The following is a 19,749-nucleotide window of genomic DNA, read 5'->3' as shown; positions in this document are numbered from 1 at the left end:
TTTTGTTTTCTCAAAAATATCCTGGGAATCAGATTAAACCAAAACCAAAAATCTTGAACCCTATAGAATGAATCAAGGCAAATCCTGACTGGAGTGTAAACTCCCCTATTATTTACCACATCCCCACATTCCTGATATGTTGTGTCTTACTTAGGTTTTTAAATATTATTTGTGCTATTAGCGCATCAGTAGCCCAGTAGAAACGAGGCAAAAGCCTGGGCCCTGGTTGTTTGCTGAATGTTGTGGTGCCTTTTTATCTGTGTGTTTAGGTATTACCTGTGTCTTCAGTTAAGAGAGGACATGCTGTCCGGGCGCTTGCCATGTTCATTTGTCACACACGCTTTGCTAGGCTCATATGCTGTGCAGGCTGAAATGGGAGATTTTGACCCAGATGAACATGGACTGGACTACATCAGTGACTTCCGCTTTGCTCCCAACCAGACACGTGAACTAGAAGAGAGGGTTATAGAACTCCATCGCACCTACAGGCAAGGGAATACAACCCACACATTCACCCCATCATGTCCATATATGTCAAACATATAACCTTCTAGATATGTCAGTAGATATCTGCATTTTCAGTTTTGAATGGATTGGTGAATAAAGCTGTGTGTGTGTGTGTGTGTGTGTGTGTGTGTGTGTGTGTGTGTGTGTGTGTGTGTGTGTGTAAAGCTGAGTCTTTGTCTATGCCTGTGTGTCATCAGGGCTCACCCAGTGTTCCTTGTATAGATTCCACATTCACTGTGACTCAGCAGCTACTGAAGATGAATGAATGAATAAATGAATGAATGAAGTTTCAGGCAATATAAACAATGTTTATAAAAAAAATTTGTACACAGAATCCCTTTACCTTTGTGATTGTCCTGAGAGGAGTTGTGTCCACAAGGTTTAAGGTCCAACTTATGTCAGATGTCTTTCAGTGTATCGGATTTTACTTATTTAGGACATTTTTGTTAATTGACATGTTCTAGTAGAATGACTAGGATTACCACGATTAGAATCATTATGTTGATAAGTGTGATTACATTTTCTTGTAACTGATGGTAATGATAATTGTTATGTTCTGCTGCAGGGGCATGAGTCCTGCGGAAGCTGAGATGAATTTTCTTGAGAATGCTAAAAAACTCTCAATGTATGGAGTTGATCTTCATCATGCCAAGGTGCACATCTACAGCTTGTTTTAATATATAAATTGTTTATATACACTATATTGGCACAAGTATTGGGACATCTGCCTTTTCCATTTGTATTGTATTGTAATAAACTTTCCCTTCACTTGAACTAGGAGACCCAAACCAAATATAAGTTAAACAGTAACAATAAAATAAATATTTGTGTATTCACTGGCACATTTCATTTGACACAATTAGTTGGCTGACCAAAAATGTACAAAAGTTAGGCTGCATTTATCATTGATTTAGTAAATTATTTGTGCATTGCCACGTCACAGCCAGGTTCACTGCTGCAAAATAACGACCAAAACCCACTCAATTACATACCCTTTATCTCTGGATGCTGATTTGTGGACTGATGGCTGTGCTATGCACTTATAAGAGTAGAAATGCATACTGATGACTTAATAGTACAATGGTTTATCATTTGCAGCATTAAAATCGTTGCCTGTGTGAATGTAGCGTTTCTCTTGCTTCTTTTATAGAGTGCCATTTCTTTTGTCTAAATTACATGACAAGTCTTGCTACCCAGTCATTAATTTTAACATGCAATAAATGAGTGATTGAAACTTGACAGTGCAATTTGTATATAAAATAACTCAGGCAAGTTATGTCATCTGAAGACATTTCATTAAGATTCACCTTACTACGTGTCCTTTATGCATAAATTTACACAGACTCAGGAATGCTCATAAATAACCTTTTATTAACATTGTCCTAAATAACTATATATTGTTTTTATATATATATATATATATATATATATATATATATATATATATATATATATATATATATACATACACCGCATCATCTGAAAATGTCCTCGTGAACAATTTATGCAGTTATCTAAATTTGCTTTCATTAATTGGTAATGATTTTAATTGTTATTGAAAATCATTTTTGTCTACTTTCTCTCTCTCTCTCTCTCTCTCTCTCTCTCTCTCTCTCTGTGTCTGTCTGTCTGTCTGTCTGTCTGTCTGTCTGTCTATCTATCTATCTATCTATCTATCTATCTATCTATCTATCTATCTATCTATCTATCTATCTATCTATCTATCTATCTATCTATCTATCTGTGTATACTATTTTACAGGACTCTGAGGGCATTGACATAATGCTAGGTGTGTGTTCAAGTGGACTGTTAATCTACAGAGACCGTTTGCGCATTAACCGATTTGCCTGGCCCAAGATTCTTAAAATCTCCTATAAGAGAAGCAACTTTTACATCAAAATCCGCCCTGGAGAGGTAGAGAAAAAGGTCTTTTGATTTTTCTTTTAATGTTTTTTTTTAAAGATTCATTTTATAAATGCATGTTGTATAGAATTTATTATTTGACAATGTTGTAAATGTGCTAGGGTTGAAGTTGAAGTCAGCCAGTATTGTAATTGAATTGTGGGGATTTCAGCTTCTACACTTAGACGCCCAGAAAAATGTATGATCTTAATAAACGGTCTGCTGAGGTTGCAGTGGCCATCTAAATCATAGTCAGGCTCAATTCAGGCTTCTGTTCCTATAATAAGTCATATTAAACAATTGTCTGTTATCCTGTGATCCAAGATTTAGAGTAACCAGCCTCCACATTCACCTCACTAGTTACTCATTTAGCCTCACCTTTAATAAAGAAAACATTATATACTATTTTCCTATGATTTCTGATCTATTTAAAATATATAGGAAGAAATCCTTAATTTGATGATCCAATGATATACAAACTGGTAGAACTCTATACTGTCTTAAGCAGTACTTCAGCAATGCCATGAGCAAATGCAGCTGCTTCGTTCTTTACACTTCCTCTATTGGAACCTGAATATTTCAAAATCTTGTTTCTCGTTGTTGAGATACATACTAAATTTTAATATAATATTAAAGGATAGTTCTTTATAGTCATATCTAAAAGTGCTCGCTGTAGTGTACAGGAATGATTTACGAAGTATTTAGGCAGATTATGATCTGTGTATTATTTTGTGCAAGGCATGAATGTGTGCATGTTGTAGTCTTACTTCCACCAATTCCACAAACTCATTTATAGTAACACATTGCCCCTTCTCCCCTCACCCCCTCCCACACATACACACACTCCCCTGCAACAGTATGAACAGTTTGAGAGCACCATTGGCTTTAAACTGCCCAACCATCGAGCTTCCAAACGCTTGTGGAAGGTCTGCATTGAACACCACACCTTTTTCAGGTAGGCTCTCCTTGCTTCACCTCTGCTACACCAACATTTTACTGTGGGCTATTTGGCATCTCACTCTAGTAAGACTACATTTCAGAGAGTTGTTGTGTATTCTCACTATTTAATGATAAATTTGAAGCCTTATACTGTATAAGCCTGTGTAAAAAAATTTTTAGCTTAAACTGCCTTGTTATTCTCATAGGTTGGTCTCTCCTGAACCCCCACCAAAAGGTTTTTTGGTGATTGGATCAAAGTTCCGCTATAGTGGGCGGACCCAGGCCCAGACTCGTCAGGCAAGTGCATTGATTGACAGGCCGGCCCCTCAGTTTGAGCGATCGGCTAGCCGGAGGTACTTACTCTCACGCAGTCTAGAAGGAGGTATGTCTTATTGATCTCTATAATTTTCCATTTTCAACATTTGGAAACATTGATACATACCAACTTTTAAACTTTCACATTCTTACATGCTTGTGCACCTCTGAGCAACCATTAATTATTACAAAATACCGAAAGAGATACCAGGAATTAGATATATAACAGTTAAATGTACATTTAGTTCTTTTTTATGATACAAATTAATTGCTGTTAATTCTATGTTACAGAAGAGAAATTTACCAGATTCTTCAGCAGATTGATTGTTTTTTTTTTTTTTTTGAGCATTTAATTCAAAAAAGAAGACAAAATTAGAGTGCAATAAGAACTTTGCTTATATTTGCACATATTCAATATATAATTGCACTTGTTATAATATACTTTTTTTTTTGCTGTAAATAATTTATATATATATATATATATATATATATATATATATATATATATATATATATATATATATATATATATATATTAGGGGTATAACGGTATACATACTCGTACCAAAATCTTTCAGTACAGGGCTTTCGGTTCCTGTAAACGTGTACCGAATGCAATATTTTTTATGTGCGGTAAAAAGTATGGTTAAAATTTGAGTTCCATTAAGGAACGATTAAGTGTCAGACTACAAGTGTGTTTATTTTCTGCCTCGCACTTTGGGTGCATTTTTTATTATTATTAAACTTGAAAACATACACATCATTGCTAGGGGTATAAAAAAAAAAGAAACTAGATTTAGCGCAATATCACTGTGGCTACTCACTCCATACCGGAAATAATGCGTATGCATGAAAACGCTAAAGAAAGCTAAGCAGGAATTAGCTAGGGGCAAATGCTAGGGCTTTGGATTCCTTCGTGTTTTATATCCTGCTTTAATAATTTCTCTTAAAAGCAGAAAATCCTGACAATTCCACATATCAAGGGAGTGAATAAATGAATGATGGAGGGAATGAAGAGATTTTTTAAAGTGTGCTAAAATAAGTAAAACAGTTAAGTAGATTATTAGATCTTTAGAAAATGTTATATTAAATGTAAAACACACACACACATACACTTATATACACATACACATATATACACAAATTAGGCCAAACTATTTATTTATTTATTTATTTTTAATATTGATTTAGTTTTATTTAATCAATTTCATTTGTTTTAATTTAATTGATTACTCAATTTAATCAATATAATAAAAAGTGTATTCCATATAATTTGTATAAAATATTATAAAACATTATTTGATATATTATTTAACCAAGCAGGCATTTTATTCAAAATTCTTTAAAACAATGGAACTGTTTAAATGTTGATCATTACGAATAGTAAAAATAATAAACTGTGTTACTAAAAAACGACAAGCAATTTTATGTCTTGCATTTCTTCCCCCTAATTGTACCGAAATTGAACCGAACCGTGACTTAAAAACCGAGGTACGTACTGAACCGTGAATTCTGTGTATCGTTACACCCCTATATCTATATCTATATATCTATATATATCTATCTATCTATCTATCTATCTATATATATATATATATATATATATATATATATAGAGAGAGAGAGAGAGAGAGAGAGAGAGAGAGAGAGAGAGAGAGAGAGAGAGAGAGAGAGATAAAATATCCAAATATATAGAAAATATTATTAGCAATAATATTTGATGAATATTTGGGTTGTTTGTTGCTGTCAGCATCTGCTCTGGGCGATACGATGGACAGACTCTCTCAGCACACATCTAGTGATCCTGCACACAGCCTCTCCCGAGACGATCTCGACCGTGATTACATGGAGCCCAGTCTGGAGCAGGATCTGGACCAGCTGCAGAAGCAAATTTTAGATAAGAGAGATACTACTCCATCAAAGACCATGGTACAGTAGTTTGATTGATAATCGGCAGACCTTTATCTCATTTAAGTTAATAAAATTAGATTGTCAGAGGAATGTAATGCATAAGATAAGTGATACATGCAAAATTGACTGTAATACTTCTTACATGCAATCAACTAGACAACTGGAAAAAAAACTCTATTTCAGTAGCATATATTCTATATTGCTAATTAATTTTTTATGGCTATGCAGTACCAGTAGTTCAAAACCTTTGCTGTGTGCATTTTAGGTAGATGTGAATATTCTATTTAAACCTAAAAGACATACATTTGCATTTAACGCCAGGTGTTCAATCCACATATTAACAGCAGACTATGACTCATCTCTGGCCTTGCATTATCTTCTGATTAAAATGTAATCCATCTCCTCTTACGCCTTTGCCTCTGTCCCATTCGGTTTCTTCCTTAGCCCCCTCTATTCACCTTACTCTTTGCCTTTTTCTTGCTCGTTCCTCTTTCTCCCGCTGCTCTAAATATGTATCTATATTCAGCTACTTTTTCATTTTCTCTATTTCTGAGTATAACTTCCCTGTGTCTTTTGCTTGTATTACAGTAGAATTTTCTCTCTTTTTCCCCCTCACTTCCCCTCTCTTTATTGTCCTTCCTCCCTGTTTTCTACTAATAGCTTTTTCCTCTTTTCTTTTGCTGGCAGGGGGAGGAGCCAGGCTCTCCTCTAGACTCTAAGGCTGAGGTATTTTATGGTGTCTACCATTTGTCTGTCTAAGTAATTTTTTGTTAACATAGTTAACATAGATAATGCAGAAAAAGAAGTCCATTACGAAGAGCAGTATGATTTTTAGCAAAAGGTTCATACATATCTTTTCATGCCTCTCAGAGCAGTCTATATGTGTGTAGTGGAATCAGTGTTTATAATGTGTCTTGTGTTTTGTAATGTTTGCAACATTATAATTGGTTCACCCTTAAAATATTCAAGATGTCTTAATATTTGATCCGACTTAATATAACAAGGCTCGTACAACTGCATCAGTTTGATGCTTTCCTATTGTCTTGGTGTGAGCCAAGTGCTTTAATTAATATATATATTATATATAATATATATATAGTGCTAAATTACATAATGCCTTTTCAACTTAGATTATGTGTATTATCCACAAAGTCCACAAAGTGTATAATACATATTGCTTACTTTAATTCCATTTAACATATTTAAGGGTGACATGTCAGCTCCTGTTCTTGCTTTTAGGAGTGTCACTTAAAAAACACTAGACTGCATCTCAAAAGAGAGTCCTAGTCATTTGTGTCATTGGTCTGAGAACATAGCTTTTGACATTTGTAATCAATCATGTTTTAAAAAAGTACATTTGCCTTAAAGTATCTAGGAACAATGACACAACCCTGTACACTCTCTTTAGTTCCATTGCTGAATTTAGTGTATTTATATAAGATTTGTTCTCTGTTTGGCTGCTTGCCTTCCCTGTAAATTCACCCATGCTCTGCCTACTTGTCTTCACTCCTAAAACTGTTTCCCCTTCACCTCTACCTTGCTGTGCCTCGCCTTGCCTCTCCTTGCACCATATCTCACCCACTCATCCCTTTGCCCAGTCGGACCAGGACTTGGCCCCTCGCCCTAAACAGGAGGTACTACTTCTGGCACATTCATTGCCTGAGTTATTGTCTGTCTAAAAGGATTTTTTTTAAAGACAGCTTTTGTGTCAATGCAGGTTCTGGGCATATTTAGAAATCCATTAACTCCCAAAGCATGTGACATATGTTCATATGTTGTGTTTACTATTAATGTTGTTTATTTGAAGACCTGACTGTGTGTATAAAATATAATTTATTGAATAAGAAGCTTGATAGATTTAATACAGAGGCTGCTTTGTAATAAAAACCAAAAAATGTGTACAATATAAGATATTATTTATTTGCAATGCATATGCTGTATGTTTTAGCATATATTTACATATTATTTACACACTTATCTTTCATTCTTGATTGGTTTTGTCAGTGGTGGCTCAGTGGTTAAACATTGGACTACTGATCAGAAGGTGGGGAGGTCAAATTCAAGCACTACTAGGCTGCCATGACTGGGCCTTTGGGCCAAAATATATGGATAAGGACAACTACCAAATGCCATAAATATAAATGTTTGCTTTGTAGCAGTTCCTGGATAAACCTGAAGATGTATTGCAAAAACATCAGGCAAGTATCAACGAACTGAAGAGAGCACTGAGGGAGCCCAACAGCAAGCTAGTCCACAGAGAGAAACGCCTGTCTGTGACTTCTTCTGGCAGCACTCCAGAGAAAAAAACTGTGAGTTTATGAAGCATGTGCAGATGATACAGCAAAAAACTATGACTGCTAAAACTTGTAATCAAAACTTTCTAGAGTGTTAATCGAACACAACATGAATTCTGTCTTATGGTTTATACGGTTTAGAGGGTCAAATATGTTTGAAACACAAATGGTGTTTTCCAGCACATTCCATTAAATAATGACATAAATGAATTTTTGGCCTTACATAGTATCGCATACATGCATCAGATTTTACTTTACATCACATCTTATTTGTAGTGATAGAGAGTGTATAAGTGACCTGCACAAGCCATTGAAATTGTTCACTCTATATTGATATATAGGCCTCTGAGGAGCACATATTTTTTGAGATGCAAGACGGTTGTCAAACAGACCTGACCCTCAGTTCAAAAGAGGAAAAGAACAAGAACCCTGCTAGAACCGATCCACCACTCACTCAACGTGAAGGAGATGAAGTGATTAGTGGGAAAATCTATATGACCCATGGTGGCTCTATGGGCAGCCATTACAGAAAATCAAATAAGAACTCAATTCCATCCCCAGAGAAACCTCAAAGAACCAAGATGTATGCTTTAAAGAATGAACACATGTATGAAACTCACTCTTCTGACAAAAACATAAATGACAATAGACTTCCACATGAGAAATATTTGCAGAACAATATTCACTCAAATGGCTATGATAAATATCCAACAGAGACTCATTGGACTGCAAGGAGACATGTTGGAACAACTCATGCAGAAGATTGTGTAAACCTTGAATTTTGGAACAATGAGGGGAGAAACCAGGGTGAGGTTTCTCCCAATCCAGTAATAGACAAATATATGAGAGATCAGTATACTGGAGCCAGACGGGACAGACAATCTGTGGAAAGTACAGACGACAAAAACAAATCCATTAGTAAAACCAAAACAACTGAAAACAAGCTAGTTCTAAGGAGTGATTCAGTTAAGAGTGATGCTGCTGAACCAGAGCCGAAACGAGTTGTTCCCTTGAAACCTGAGAGGTCCAAAAAACTAAAAGGAAAACATGGAGTCAAGGATCAATGTGGAAAGGACACAATTTATTCTAATTTATTTGATGAGACAAAAGAAACCCGGTCAGATGAATCATCTGGAATTGAAAAAATACCAGCTTTTTTCTCACAGGCAGCTGTGTCGCCAGTCACTGACAGTACCGCAACAGCGCCGAAGAGAGACTACACAACTAATGGCTATGTGAAAGAAACCCGAAAGTGCATCTATCCCCCACAAGCATACAGGAAACATTATCAGGATACAGAAGACAATACTGATCAGAGATTTATTGCAGATGATGACCAGATATGCTTTGAAGATACTTCCCCGCCGTCTGATTTCCCATCAAACCATTTATTTTCTGGCTTTGAGCAAATGACTCCTTTCTTTTCTCACGTAAAGTCCCAGAAGTCAAGAGAGCTGCAACAAAAACAGTCTTCTCCTACAGACTACAGCCACAGCCTTCTCAAGAGCTCCATCTTAGAATCAGCTCAAAAGAAACCATCGGTAACAAATGCTTGGCATCTGCTTGTCTCTTTTACTGGAACTATAGGCATCGCATGAGTCTGCACATTCTTATGTTATAGTTTTAACCGTTTCAACTGCATACATTTGTACAGCATAATCACCTGTATCTGAGGAGAGATGGGTGAAATGCTTTCTAACGTTAACCATTGGCTGATAAAAAAAATGCAATACACCGACTGATTGGATAAGGATCCACTTCTTTCCCTTCTCTCCACAGCTCAACATCTGCTTGCACATATAAGACAGCCCATAGGTTCCTCCATGTAATTTTCATTGCTTAAGCTTTACACTCGCTTTCCTTTAATCAACCACTATACATTTGGCCTTTCCTACCAACAGCTTTTCTTTCTGACCATTTTTGAAGGAGAATAGTTGTTGATAGGAATTAATTGCAGCATACATTATGCTAGAACGGCATTTTTGAAAAAGAAGGGTCTTTCGTAATATGGGACTTCCAAAAACGGCTAATCGCGTTTTAGCAGAGTAGATTTAGTAGAAAGTAATTTGCGCAGTTTTGCGCTAGGTTTTGCACCTTGGACTGAATTATATACTGTTACAAAAGGAAAAGACTTATGATTTTATTTGTGATAGTGGATCCCTATTTATTGAGAGCATAGGGTGCTGATGTATTAACCTTTTTTCATTATAAATTAAAAAAATACATCCATCTGGAAGTTTTAGTTTTTAATTCCCTTTCTGTTTTGCTTTACTGATAATGCAGAATAGTCTATTTCCAAAGATCCTGTATAAGCAGATTTTTTCAACCTTGGGTAAATCTTAGAATCTAATTACATATAATTAGTTAAAATAAGCTATTACAACAGATTATAGTGGAATATCAATGAAGTGCTTAGTTTCCAACGTATTATGATGAATGTTATAAAATTATCCAGTTACTTTTTTTAATTCAGGTCAATTTTTTTAAACTTGACCAAATAATTGTGCATAGCTGGGACATGCTTATACACATTAATTGATTCAGGTCCATTATGCCGTCCAGCCCTTTTGACTGAAACCTCATTGCTCTAACTTGGACTCCTTTTCCTATTATTTAATCTCACCAGGAAACCCTTCCCACCCCAGCAATTCATGCGGAACCTCAGGAGGAAATCCAGGTGCCTCATTTTTCCACTCATCTTACCTATTTGCAGCATCATGCTATTCCATACGTTTAAGCTCAGTGTCAAGCTATTTGGGCCCATTTTTTGTTATCATTAATAGCATGCATTCACATCCATGGCTCCCAAAAGTCCCTTTATAATCACAAAATGTAATTTGTCCCATTATCTTTGATGAAACTATGGGGCAAGTAACTTTTGTTTTACTGCATGTAATCATGTTCCTTCATAATAACGGCTACTAAGCTTTACAGAATGACCAATGAGCTAAGACTTTTCCGTTAATTGATACCTCTGACAATGTTAAATCCAACGATTTCTGCAAAAAAAAAAAATTCTGTTAATGGAGTAAGAAATAATGCATGCATACATTTGTCTCAGTTATTTCTTTTAGAGATATGTATATACGTATAGAATCTACTTTTTCTTTCTACTTCTACGTTCTAGTTCTACTTCTCCTCTGTTTTATAGAGAGAGCCATGGGAGCGGCGTCTGGGATCTGTTTCTGAGGATGACCCTGATCCAGACAATCTGTATCTCAAGGAGACACACCTAGGCATTGAACGCAAATGCTCCAGCATCACGGTTAGCTCCACTTCCAGTTTAGAGGCCGAGGTGGACTTCACTGTCCTCATGGACCTTCAAACAGGGATGGAGGAGTTCTCCAGAGGAATGACGGAGTTAGGAGAGAGGGACCTCTCACCTGAACTTTGTGTTTCAGACCGGCCAGCACATCCAGCTTTCATGCTAGGGTCCGAACCCATCATCATTCCCCAGGAGAAACCGGCAGAACTATTAAGATCGGTGGAAGAAACGAAACCCATCATAGAACAGAGGCCTGTGGAGCATCGTAAACCTGAGGTAGGTAGTCCTTTTTCTTTACTAGCATAGGAGCTACATCACAGCCTGTTAGACAGATGCCGTAATGTCTTCGATCACTTCATTTTAATTTCTTTTGCATCCTACAGGGCATCAAACCAAAGCATGAATTTACTTGGGAATTTCAGTTCATGATTGATTCTCATTCTGTTCCATATGATGCTGTCTTCCATAATCGAATATCAGTCTGTCCAGGTCTGGTTTCTTTAATTTTGAAATTCAGTTGTGTTTATCATGGCTTCTTCTCCTTTTCTTTTGAACCATGCCTCATTTTTATGCTGCGAAGTAAACTTTGGCTGACATTCACCTTCTACCTTGGTCCTAGTGAGGACTTGACGTTTTGTTACTGTCTCTTGTTTTCGCTTTCAAGCCTTTTGTGCCAAAAAAAGCTCCACGGTCAGTGAAGGCTGCCCAGGCTTTAAAAAAGGAATCTGCAGAGTTTGTTCATATGCAGTCAATAAGACAAGACGGTTCAGAAACAGCATCTTTACCTCTCCATAGCCGAGAGAGCAGTGACATCATTGCCTCTCAAGCTCTAAGAAAAACAGAAGTCAAGATTGAGACACAGCCGAATGGGTCAGAGGTTACCACAACCATTATGGAGATAGCAGACCAGGTACAATTACTTTATATGATGTAATGCAAACAAGGTTTTTAAAAGTGTTAACTCTTATATAACACTATGACACTGTAACACTAGTTTAAACATTGTAACAAGATAACACCAGGAGGTTTGGCTATTAAGTACAGAATATAAAATGTCGTTTCTTGTAAACAGTACAGTGAAGAAAATAAAAGTAAACCTAAAAAGTGTTGCCAATGTTATCAGCTAATACAAGGTGATAACATGGGCAACACTTTTTAGGTTTACTTTTATTATCTTGGTATATAGAGTAATGAACTTCTAATTGTAGGAATATATTATATAATATTGTTCCCTAATTGGCATATAATACTGATATTTGTAAGCTTTTCAAGGATGGAATATTTAAGTGTTTTTCTGTTATAGGATCATGGTATGAGCGGTCTTCCTGAAGCCCAATTCTCAATGGCAGAGAGGGTCTCTCCTGTAAGTATATAATTATGATTATTATAATTATTATAATTATATTTGTGCTTGGAATGAATGACCGAGGACTTTTACATAACCGTGATGTAAAATTAAAAACGCAAGAACATGGTATTAAGGTGTTTTGTTGTGGCAAAGACATTTTTTATATTTTTGTCAATTTGTCATCTGGGTAAAAGTGGTTTGGTTAAAAAACTTTGGTTAAAAACAATTTAGTAGGATATGCATTCAGATTTTTTTTTTAACTCAGTACAAAGATATGCTCTATTGATTTATGAATTTATGAACCCTAACCCTAAATTTCTCATACATTTTCTTTTTCTGATTGATGACTACTAAGAAAAAATATACAGTTTCTATTTATCAGTGTTTAAAATTATATTCTTTTTTTAACATGTTCTGTGTGTAAAAACACATTGATTGTTGGCACATGACACTAATTTCTTCTTATACTTTTTCATGTATAGTAACAATTCTCATTGCTATACCAGATTTAATTAGATTTAATCACCTTCTGTTCTGCCTATTCAGAACCACCTGTACATTAATTTCTCACCCCAACAATAGCAGCTGTGCTTGAAAAATATATATCTAATGTCTAAAAAAACAACAACCTGTAAATCTGTGACAAAATATTTAAAATAGAGTTATGTTTTAATAGGTATGATCATTTCAACCTTTGTCTTTTCTTTTCTTTTCTTTTCTTTTCTTTTCTTTTCTTTTCTTTTCTTTTCTTTTCTTTTCTTTTCTTTTCTTTTCTTTTCTTTTCTTTTCTTTTCTTTTCTTTTGCAGGTGAGTTTTGGATCTTTGGCCAGAGAGGGATCTGGATCTCCAATATTTGTAACAGAGAATGTGACATCAGCCACAACGCATGTCACCAAAGTAACAGCACTACAGCTAAAAAAAAAAGCCCCACATATCTTACATCACATATGATACTAAAATAGATTTTTTTCAATAATGAGTGAGTATTCTGATTTAACAATGTTTGTTTATAGACGGTAAAAGGAGGATACTCTGAGACAAGGATTGAGAAGAGGATTATCATTACTGGAGATGATGATGTTGATCAAGATCAAGTAAGTTCAGCAAACGAGTGTAACAGGAAGGTGCTGAAAACATGATAAGTGTTGTTTAATCTCTGTATTCTGTTGAAATGAGAGTTTCTTTTTTTGCAGGCACTTGCCATGGCAATAAAAGAAGCCAAGCAGCAGCATCCTGACATGTTGGTAACCAAGGCCATAGTTGTCAGGGAAACAGAATCTTCCACACAAGATACACATGAGCAGTTCAAGGTATTTGTCCTAATCCGTCCCTAAGAGCCCAAATAATCCTCTCCTCTGTGAAAATCAATTCTTAGGGTTTTACATCAAATTATTTCTAATTCTGCTTTTTCACATGTGGGGCTCCTTTCATGCCGACACAAGCACCATTTTTTGATAAAACGCTGGAATACTGTTAATTTGTTTAGCTGTATTATACTTTCATTTGCAATCATATGCTATTTTCGAGGTCAGAACTGAAATTCTGGCCTTCTGCGTAGAAGGTAGCAATGCAGTAATAGCTGTGACATCCAAAATCCGCCAGCACAGTGGGACTTTCCAAATTGTGCACATTTTCCCCCAAGTAAAAAGATGCTTTTAAAACTTGCCCTGTTGTTCACCTTATTTTAACATTTGAATTATGGATAATTACCTACATACTGACTAAATTGTGTTGTCTGTCTTATTTTCTGATCAGAAAACTAGAGCTTTAGGCATATTGGTGATTATAAGCGCTTGACGTAAATACTAAATTAATTAATAAACATCAACAAATAACAGGTTGTACAAAACCCAGATATTATATATTCTGCAATCTATTCATTTTGTGTATTTCATTCTATACCTTTTAACAGTACTCTTATTAATTATAGACCAAACAAATACCACAGCTCTTTCAGATTTGAACTGTCACATCCTCTGCAGTTTTGCTCCACCCACATGAGCAAAGACTTGTTTTGAACACAAAAATAGCACCTAAGAACAAAAGGTATAAAAAAAAAAAAAAAAAAAAGGTTTATGTCCAGCATAAGATGCAAATCACCATAATTATACAAGCAAACTGAGCTTGGCAGGTCTCACAGAAGCATATAAAGTTGTATAGAATTTAATATATAGCTTACGCTTAGACAGGTCATTTCTGTTCACATATTATTTCTGTGCCATTTCAGGTTAGAAGATACATTATTTAGCAACACAAACTCAGGATTTTAGAGATTCTAAGATCACATGCAAGCTGGCAATTGTGTTAAGGCTTTAATCATTGCATTTGATGTTGTTGTAAGTTGATAATAATATATTATTATTTTTCCCTTTTTAGTCCTGATCTCTAAGGCTGTCAGAACTGTTCACAGGAGAAGTACTGTATTTTAAACCACCCACTGACAGTGGATCATGGACGCCCACTATCCAGCACCCATCAATCCTAACCCACAGGATCCAGCACATCCATGATAGCATACAGATATACATCCTTCTTGTCACAATTCAAATCTCACATCTGTGGACCCATCTGCCTGTTCTGACATTTAATATGGTCATCCTGAATAAGAAAACCTTTCTCAGTTTGGTTCTCAAATACAACAGGCACCAAAAGTGGCATTGTGCATGCCATGCTGGACTACTGAACTATTTGAGACTAACAATTTCTCTTGGTGTAAGGAAATCTATTGGATAAGCAATGTGACTATAGTCAAATGTAAGTCAACATATCTAAAAGATGCCTACCATCAGACCAACTAGAGAGGATCAGTGCACTCATCATATAGGCACATATGGTGTTGACTGGGCATGGACAGATTTCTGGACACAAGGACAACAACACGTGCCAGTTATTAAATTAAAACGCTTCTGAGAAGCCATGGATCTCTGCCAAAAGAGAAAATAAAACAAAAAAAAACAGCTTTGAAACAAGATGATACAAATACTCAACATAAAACGAAGATAACCATTGTTACACTCTGTAAGCACTCTATAAGAATCTCTATAGGGTCTTTTTCATGGAAAGTGTTATGTTGTACGTAATTTCTATTTGGCTCTATTTGGAAACCCCCTTAATTAATCTTCTCTGATTCAAGTTACAAAAATGTACATTTTACAAATATGGTGCTAATGACTAAGGTGAAAAAAAATCCAAAAATCCAAAATTCCCACCACTTCTCTCTAATCAGGCTTTACACAATCTGGTAATAATGTAATATGAACATCTTTATACAGATGGTTTTGCACAGGAACTGAAGAACCAATGATATTTTGTTTTCTATAGATATTTTAAACAAAGAAAAAGATGTCAAGGCCTAGATAGAACCCGATGCTAGCAAAGCAGAATGTGTGTTGAACAATTGTGTCATATGCATGACAAACTGCCCAATTACTAGTTCCACTACTTTTTAGAAGAAGAAAAAAACTAAAGAAAATACAGATATTTAGCTTTTTTCAATTTAACTTAACTCTCACTCTTTTTCTTTATACTTAAAAAAAAAAAAAGAAAAGAAAAAACGTCCATGCTAATTGACCATGTCCAACAAAGAAATGTCTTTACATTTTACAGTGTTTCAGTATAATGATTGGTTACTCTGTGGTGGATGTCATGAGCGTTCTTTTCACTTTTTTTCAGTGGACGTTTTGTGCAGTGATTCTCCTTAAATTCTTCCCTCTGTAACACTAGTGCTGGAAACAGCCAAAAGAATGGATGCAGATTTGTCTGTTGTAGTGTTTTATAGGTGAATGGGCCTTAAATGGTACCTGCATTACTGTGCTTTAAAAATGATACTTGGGGATACTGTGTAAGGACAACGGATCTCATGCTCTGATTTTCATTAGAAAGCTGAAAGTGATTTGTAGAGGATTGTGTTATGGACCTTTAACAAAGAACTGTACCATGTGAATGTTTTATCTAGGCACACCTTTCTCAACTTGAAGATGTCATGGGTAGAATTAGAGCATTCAAACATTTAGGCAGTACATTTACAGACTTAAGTGGAGTGGTTTTCCAGATAAGGTGAAGATTTTAATATCATAATCCTAGAAGAAAAGAGGGATTTCCTGCTATTCAACTTCCTAGATTTAGATCTTTAGATTTAGATCTAATTAAATAAAGCTTTTTTAAATTATGTTACCTTTTAATTAGAAAACGGAACCAAAATAAACCATTTATTATTTTTTTAAACAAAGATAGTTCTGATTTCTTGAATTCTCTGAATTGCTGAGCATTGTCTTCAATTTGATTTGAATTTTTTTTTATAAATAAATAGAATAGCATTAAGCATTGCAGCCTACACTGAACTATAGTTTTAACATTCGGCAATTTGGATGTTTCCTGCCATTTAACCCCCACCCAGACCACCCCCAACACCACTAAACAAAAAAAATTTAAAAAGTCATGGCTGGAAAACCACCCCCCGATTTTCTTCATAAGAGTACAAAAGTGCCATGGAAAGCTGCTAACTTCATTCCAAGCCATTCATCAGCTTTGTAACCCGGACTTTCATCTCAAAACAAGTCCTCTAACATAAGCTTATGAATGATTTAGCAGTGTGCTAACTCTATCTATAAGATATCCTGCTTGTTAGTTTTATAGTAGTTTTCTCTTCCATTTCCTGTACTGAGGATGGGTTAATGAGAACAAAGTGAGTTGATTTGGTAAAGAGCCGGTGGCATCTATTGTGCAGATGCCGCTTCCGATGCCAGTTCAGGGTTCATAACCTCATTCTACCTTTTCTAATAATTATTAATCATGTGCCATGGAGGTCATCTGTTAACAGACAGAGGCAGAGCACCTCATTGATGAATACAGCTCTGCATCTCTGCATATGATCTGCTCTTTTTGCATTTACAATTGTACTCTGTAATTCCTACTGCTTGGTTTCCTGTGTTTGCTGTACAGTGGTCTACATGAAATAAATTGGCCAATTAATGCCATGTGGTGTCATAAATCAGTGTTCCTTTACCATCCAGCAGCAGTGTCTGGCTTTCTTTACAAAAAATAAAAACTAAAACAAAGATCGTAGACAGATCATCATGAACCAAAAGGGGACTCATATAAACACTATGCTTCACAAGAGTGTTCAGATCAACTACAATCAATCAGTACAATCAGTGTGCAGAAACTTTCTAACAATCACACTGAAAATTGTAAAACAAAAAAAAATTTTTCAAAGTACAGTACAGACCAAAAGTTTGGACACACCTTCTGTGTCCAAACTTTTGGTCTGTACTGTATATATATATATTATATATACATTACAGACTAAAAGTTTATATATAATATATACAGTACAGACCAAAAGTTTGGACACACCTTCTCATTCAAAGAGTTTTCTTTATTTTCATGACTATAAAAATTGTAGATTCACACTGAAGGCATCAAAACTATGAATTAACACATGTGGAACTATATACATAACAAAAAAGTGAACTGAAAATATGTCATATTGTAGGTTCTTCAAAGTAGGCATCAAGAGAATGCCAAGAGTGTGCAAAGCAGTAATCTAAGCAAAAGGTGGCTACTTTGAAGAACCTACAATATGACATATTTTCAGTTGTTTCACACTTTTTTGTTATGTATATAATTCCACATGTGTTAATTCATAGTTTTGATGCCTTCAGTGTGAATCTACAATTTTCATAGTCATGAAAATAAAGAAAACTCTTTGAATGAGAAGGTGTGTCCAAACTTTTGGTCTGTACTGTATGTGATATATATATATATATATATATATAAAATGTCACATACTTTGAACACAATTTCAGAACGTGAATGAAAATGTTTAATTTATCTCAAGCATGTTACCGTGTTTAATAAAAAAAAAAATACTGCTTTTTTAAATACTATTGTATGAAGTCAGATAATGCTGGGCAACTGTATGGACGGTGCATAATGTGCCCACTTAATGCAAGGTGCTAATACCTAGTAAAAACAATTAAGTATTAATAAACACAGATGCAGCGTTTTGTTGGTTTCAGCCTTTGTTGGATGAGAACATTTATGCTACATCAGACATCAACATTAAAAATTACACACTTTGTAGACATTACACCAACATCTAGAACACCATTACAAGATGTTAAAAAACTACAGTGATCAGAAGCTGGAGTCATTTTGTGTAACAAAACAAAAAAACATCCATATGACTTTTGTGCATGTACAGTGATGATCATCATGTAGATCAAAATCACACTCATTTTAATTATTTACCAGTTTATGTACTGTACATCTGAAACTCAGAAGAAATCATTAGTTATAGTGTCAGGAATGTAAGTGCTTATCATGTGAAATTCCCAGTTTAAAGATTAAAATAAACAACAACCCTGAATCTGAACAAAGTGATAAATTATGATAAAGTTTTGTCTATAAATGGGCGGGGAAAAAAAAGGACAGAGTTTGGGTTTATTTGAATCCAAATATATCTGAGACTTTTAAATAGTTGAAATAAGCCAAAACTGGTAACACTACCAATTTAACAACACAGTATCCAGTGACCAGTAAACCATCTTTCTGTATCAGGGATTTTACCAGATATCAAAAATGGATGCTTTTAAATATAAAATAAAGAAGTATAGATATTAAAAAGATTGCTTTATATACTTTCCTCTTAAACAAAGGAAAACATGATAAAGGTATGTGATATCTTTTTTTTCTTTTTAATAAAATTTTTTTTTTTTGCATTGTTTTGTTGAGATCCATTGTCAGGCCTCCGGGCCTTTTTTTTAGGAACCATCTTATAGAACCTTTGTAGGTTCCCTTCCAAGTCTAGTTCCTCTTAAGGTTTTTTCCTCAAGCAATCTTACTGAGTTTTTTTCCATTTCACTGTCGCACTCAATAGAGATGAACTTATAAGGATGAAATTATATGGCATTTATAAATGTACTTATATTTAATTTATTAAAGCTGGTCTGGGACAATGTCCATTGTTAAAAGTCATATACAAATACAATTGAACTGGCATTTACCCTTTTAATTATGTTATGGTGGAAAATCGTAAATGTATCTTAAATACAACCTATTTAGCATTAATAAAAGTCACTCATTTGGCCCCTGGTGTCCACCTCTACTGGATTTATGATGTTGATGCTTAAAGACTTTGACTATTTCTACTACCACTACTACTACTACTACTACTACTACTACTACTACTACTAATAATAATAATAATAATAATAATAATAATGAGAAGAAGTATAATCATGCAAAAAATGTTAATAAGATTTCTC

The 19,749-nt window shown here is 35.0% G+C and overlaps 1 protein-coding gene across 7 annotated transcripts in view; it reads left to right on the top strand.

Moving 5' to 3' along the window:
- Positions 1–17,457, top strand: part of si:dkey-178k16.1 (band 4.1-like protein 1) — a 50,692-nt gene extending 33,235 nt beyond the window's left edge. The window contains exons 7-23 of one of the 7 annotated variants that reach the window (XM_046869906.1): positions 270–488; positions 1,073–1,160; positions 2,269–2,421; positions 3,267–3,364; positions 3,555–3,730; positions 5,414–5,592; positions 6,262–6,300; positions 7,173–7,208; positions 7,731–7,883; positions 8,210–9,409; positions 11,020–11,409; positions 11,798–12,043; positions 12,437–12,496; positions 13,289–13,378; positions 13,495–13,575; positions 13,675–13,791; positions 14,858–17,457. In XM_046869906.1, coding sequence (XP_046725862.1) covers positions 270–488; positions 1,073–1,160; positions 2,269–2,421; positions 3,267–3,364; positions 3,555–3,730; positions 5,414–5,592; positions 6,262–6,300; positions 7,173–7,208; positions 7,731–7,883; positions 8,210–9,409; positions 11,020–11,409; positions 11,798–12,043; positions 12,437–12,496; positions 13,289–13,378; positions 13,495–13,575; positions 13,675–13,791; positions 14,858–14,863 — 3,331 coding nt within the window. In that variant the 3' untranslated portion in view covers positions 14,864–17,457. Of the gene's footprint in view, positions 1–269; positions 489–1,072; positions 1,161–2,268; positions 2,434–3,266; positions 3,365–3,554; positions 3,731–5,413; positions 5,593–6,261; positions 6,301–7,172; positions 7,209–7,730; positions 7,884–8,209; positions 9,410–10,494; positions 10,546–11,019; positions 11,410–11,516; positions 11,623–11,797; positions 12,044–12,436; positions 12,497–13,288; positions 13,379–13,494; positions 13,576–13,674; positions 13,792–14,857 lie in introns of those variants that run through there. The other 6 variants (XM_046869910.1, XM_046869905.1, XM_046869908.1 and 3 more) reach the window with 6 other exon arrangements.
- Positions 17,458–19,749: the final 2,292 nt, after the last annotated feature.

Source organism: Silurus meridionalis, chromosome 16 (genome assembly GCF_014805685.1).
Source record: "Silurus meridionalis isolate SWU-2019-XX chromosome 16, ASM1480568v1, whole genome shotgun sequence".
Lineage (NCBI taxonomy): Eukaryota > Metazoa > Chordata > Actinopteri > Siluriformes > Siluridae > Silurus > Silurus meridionalis.
This window is presented reverse-complemented; position numbering and strand designations above follow the sequence as displayed.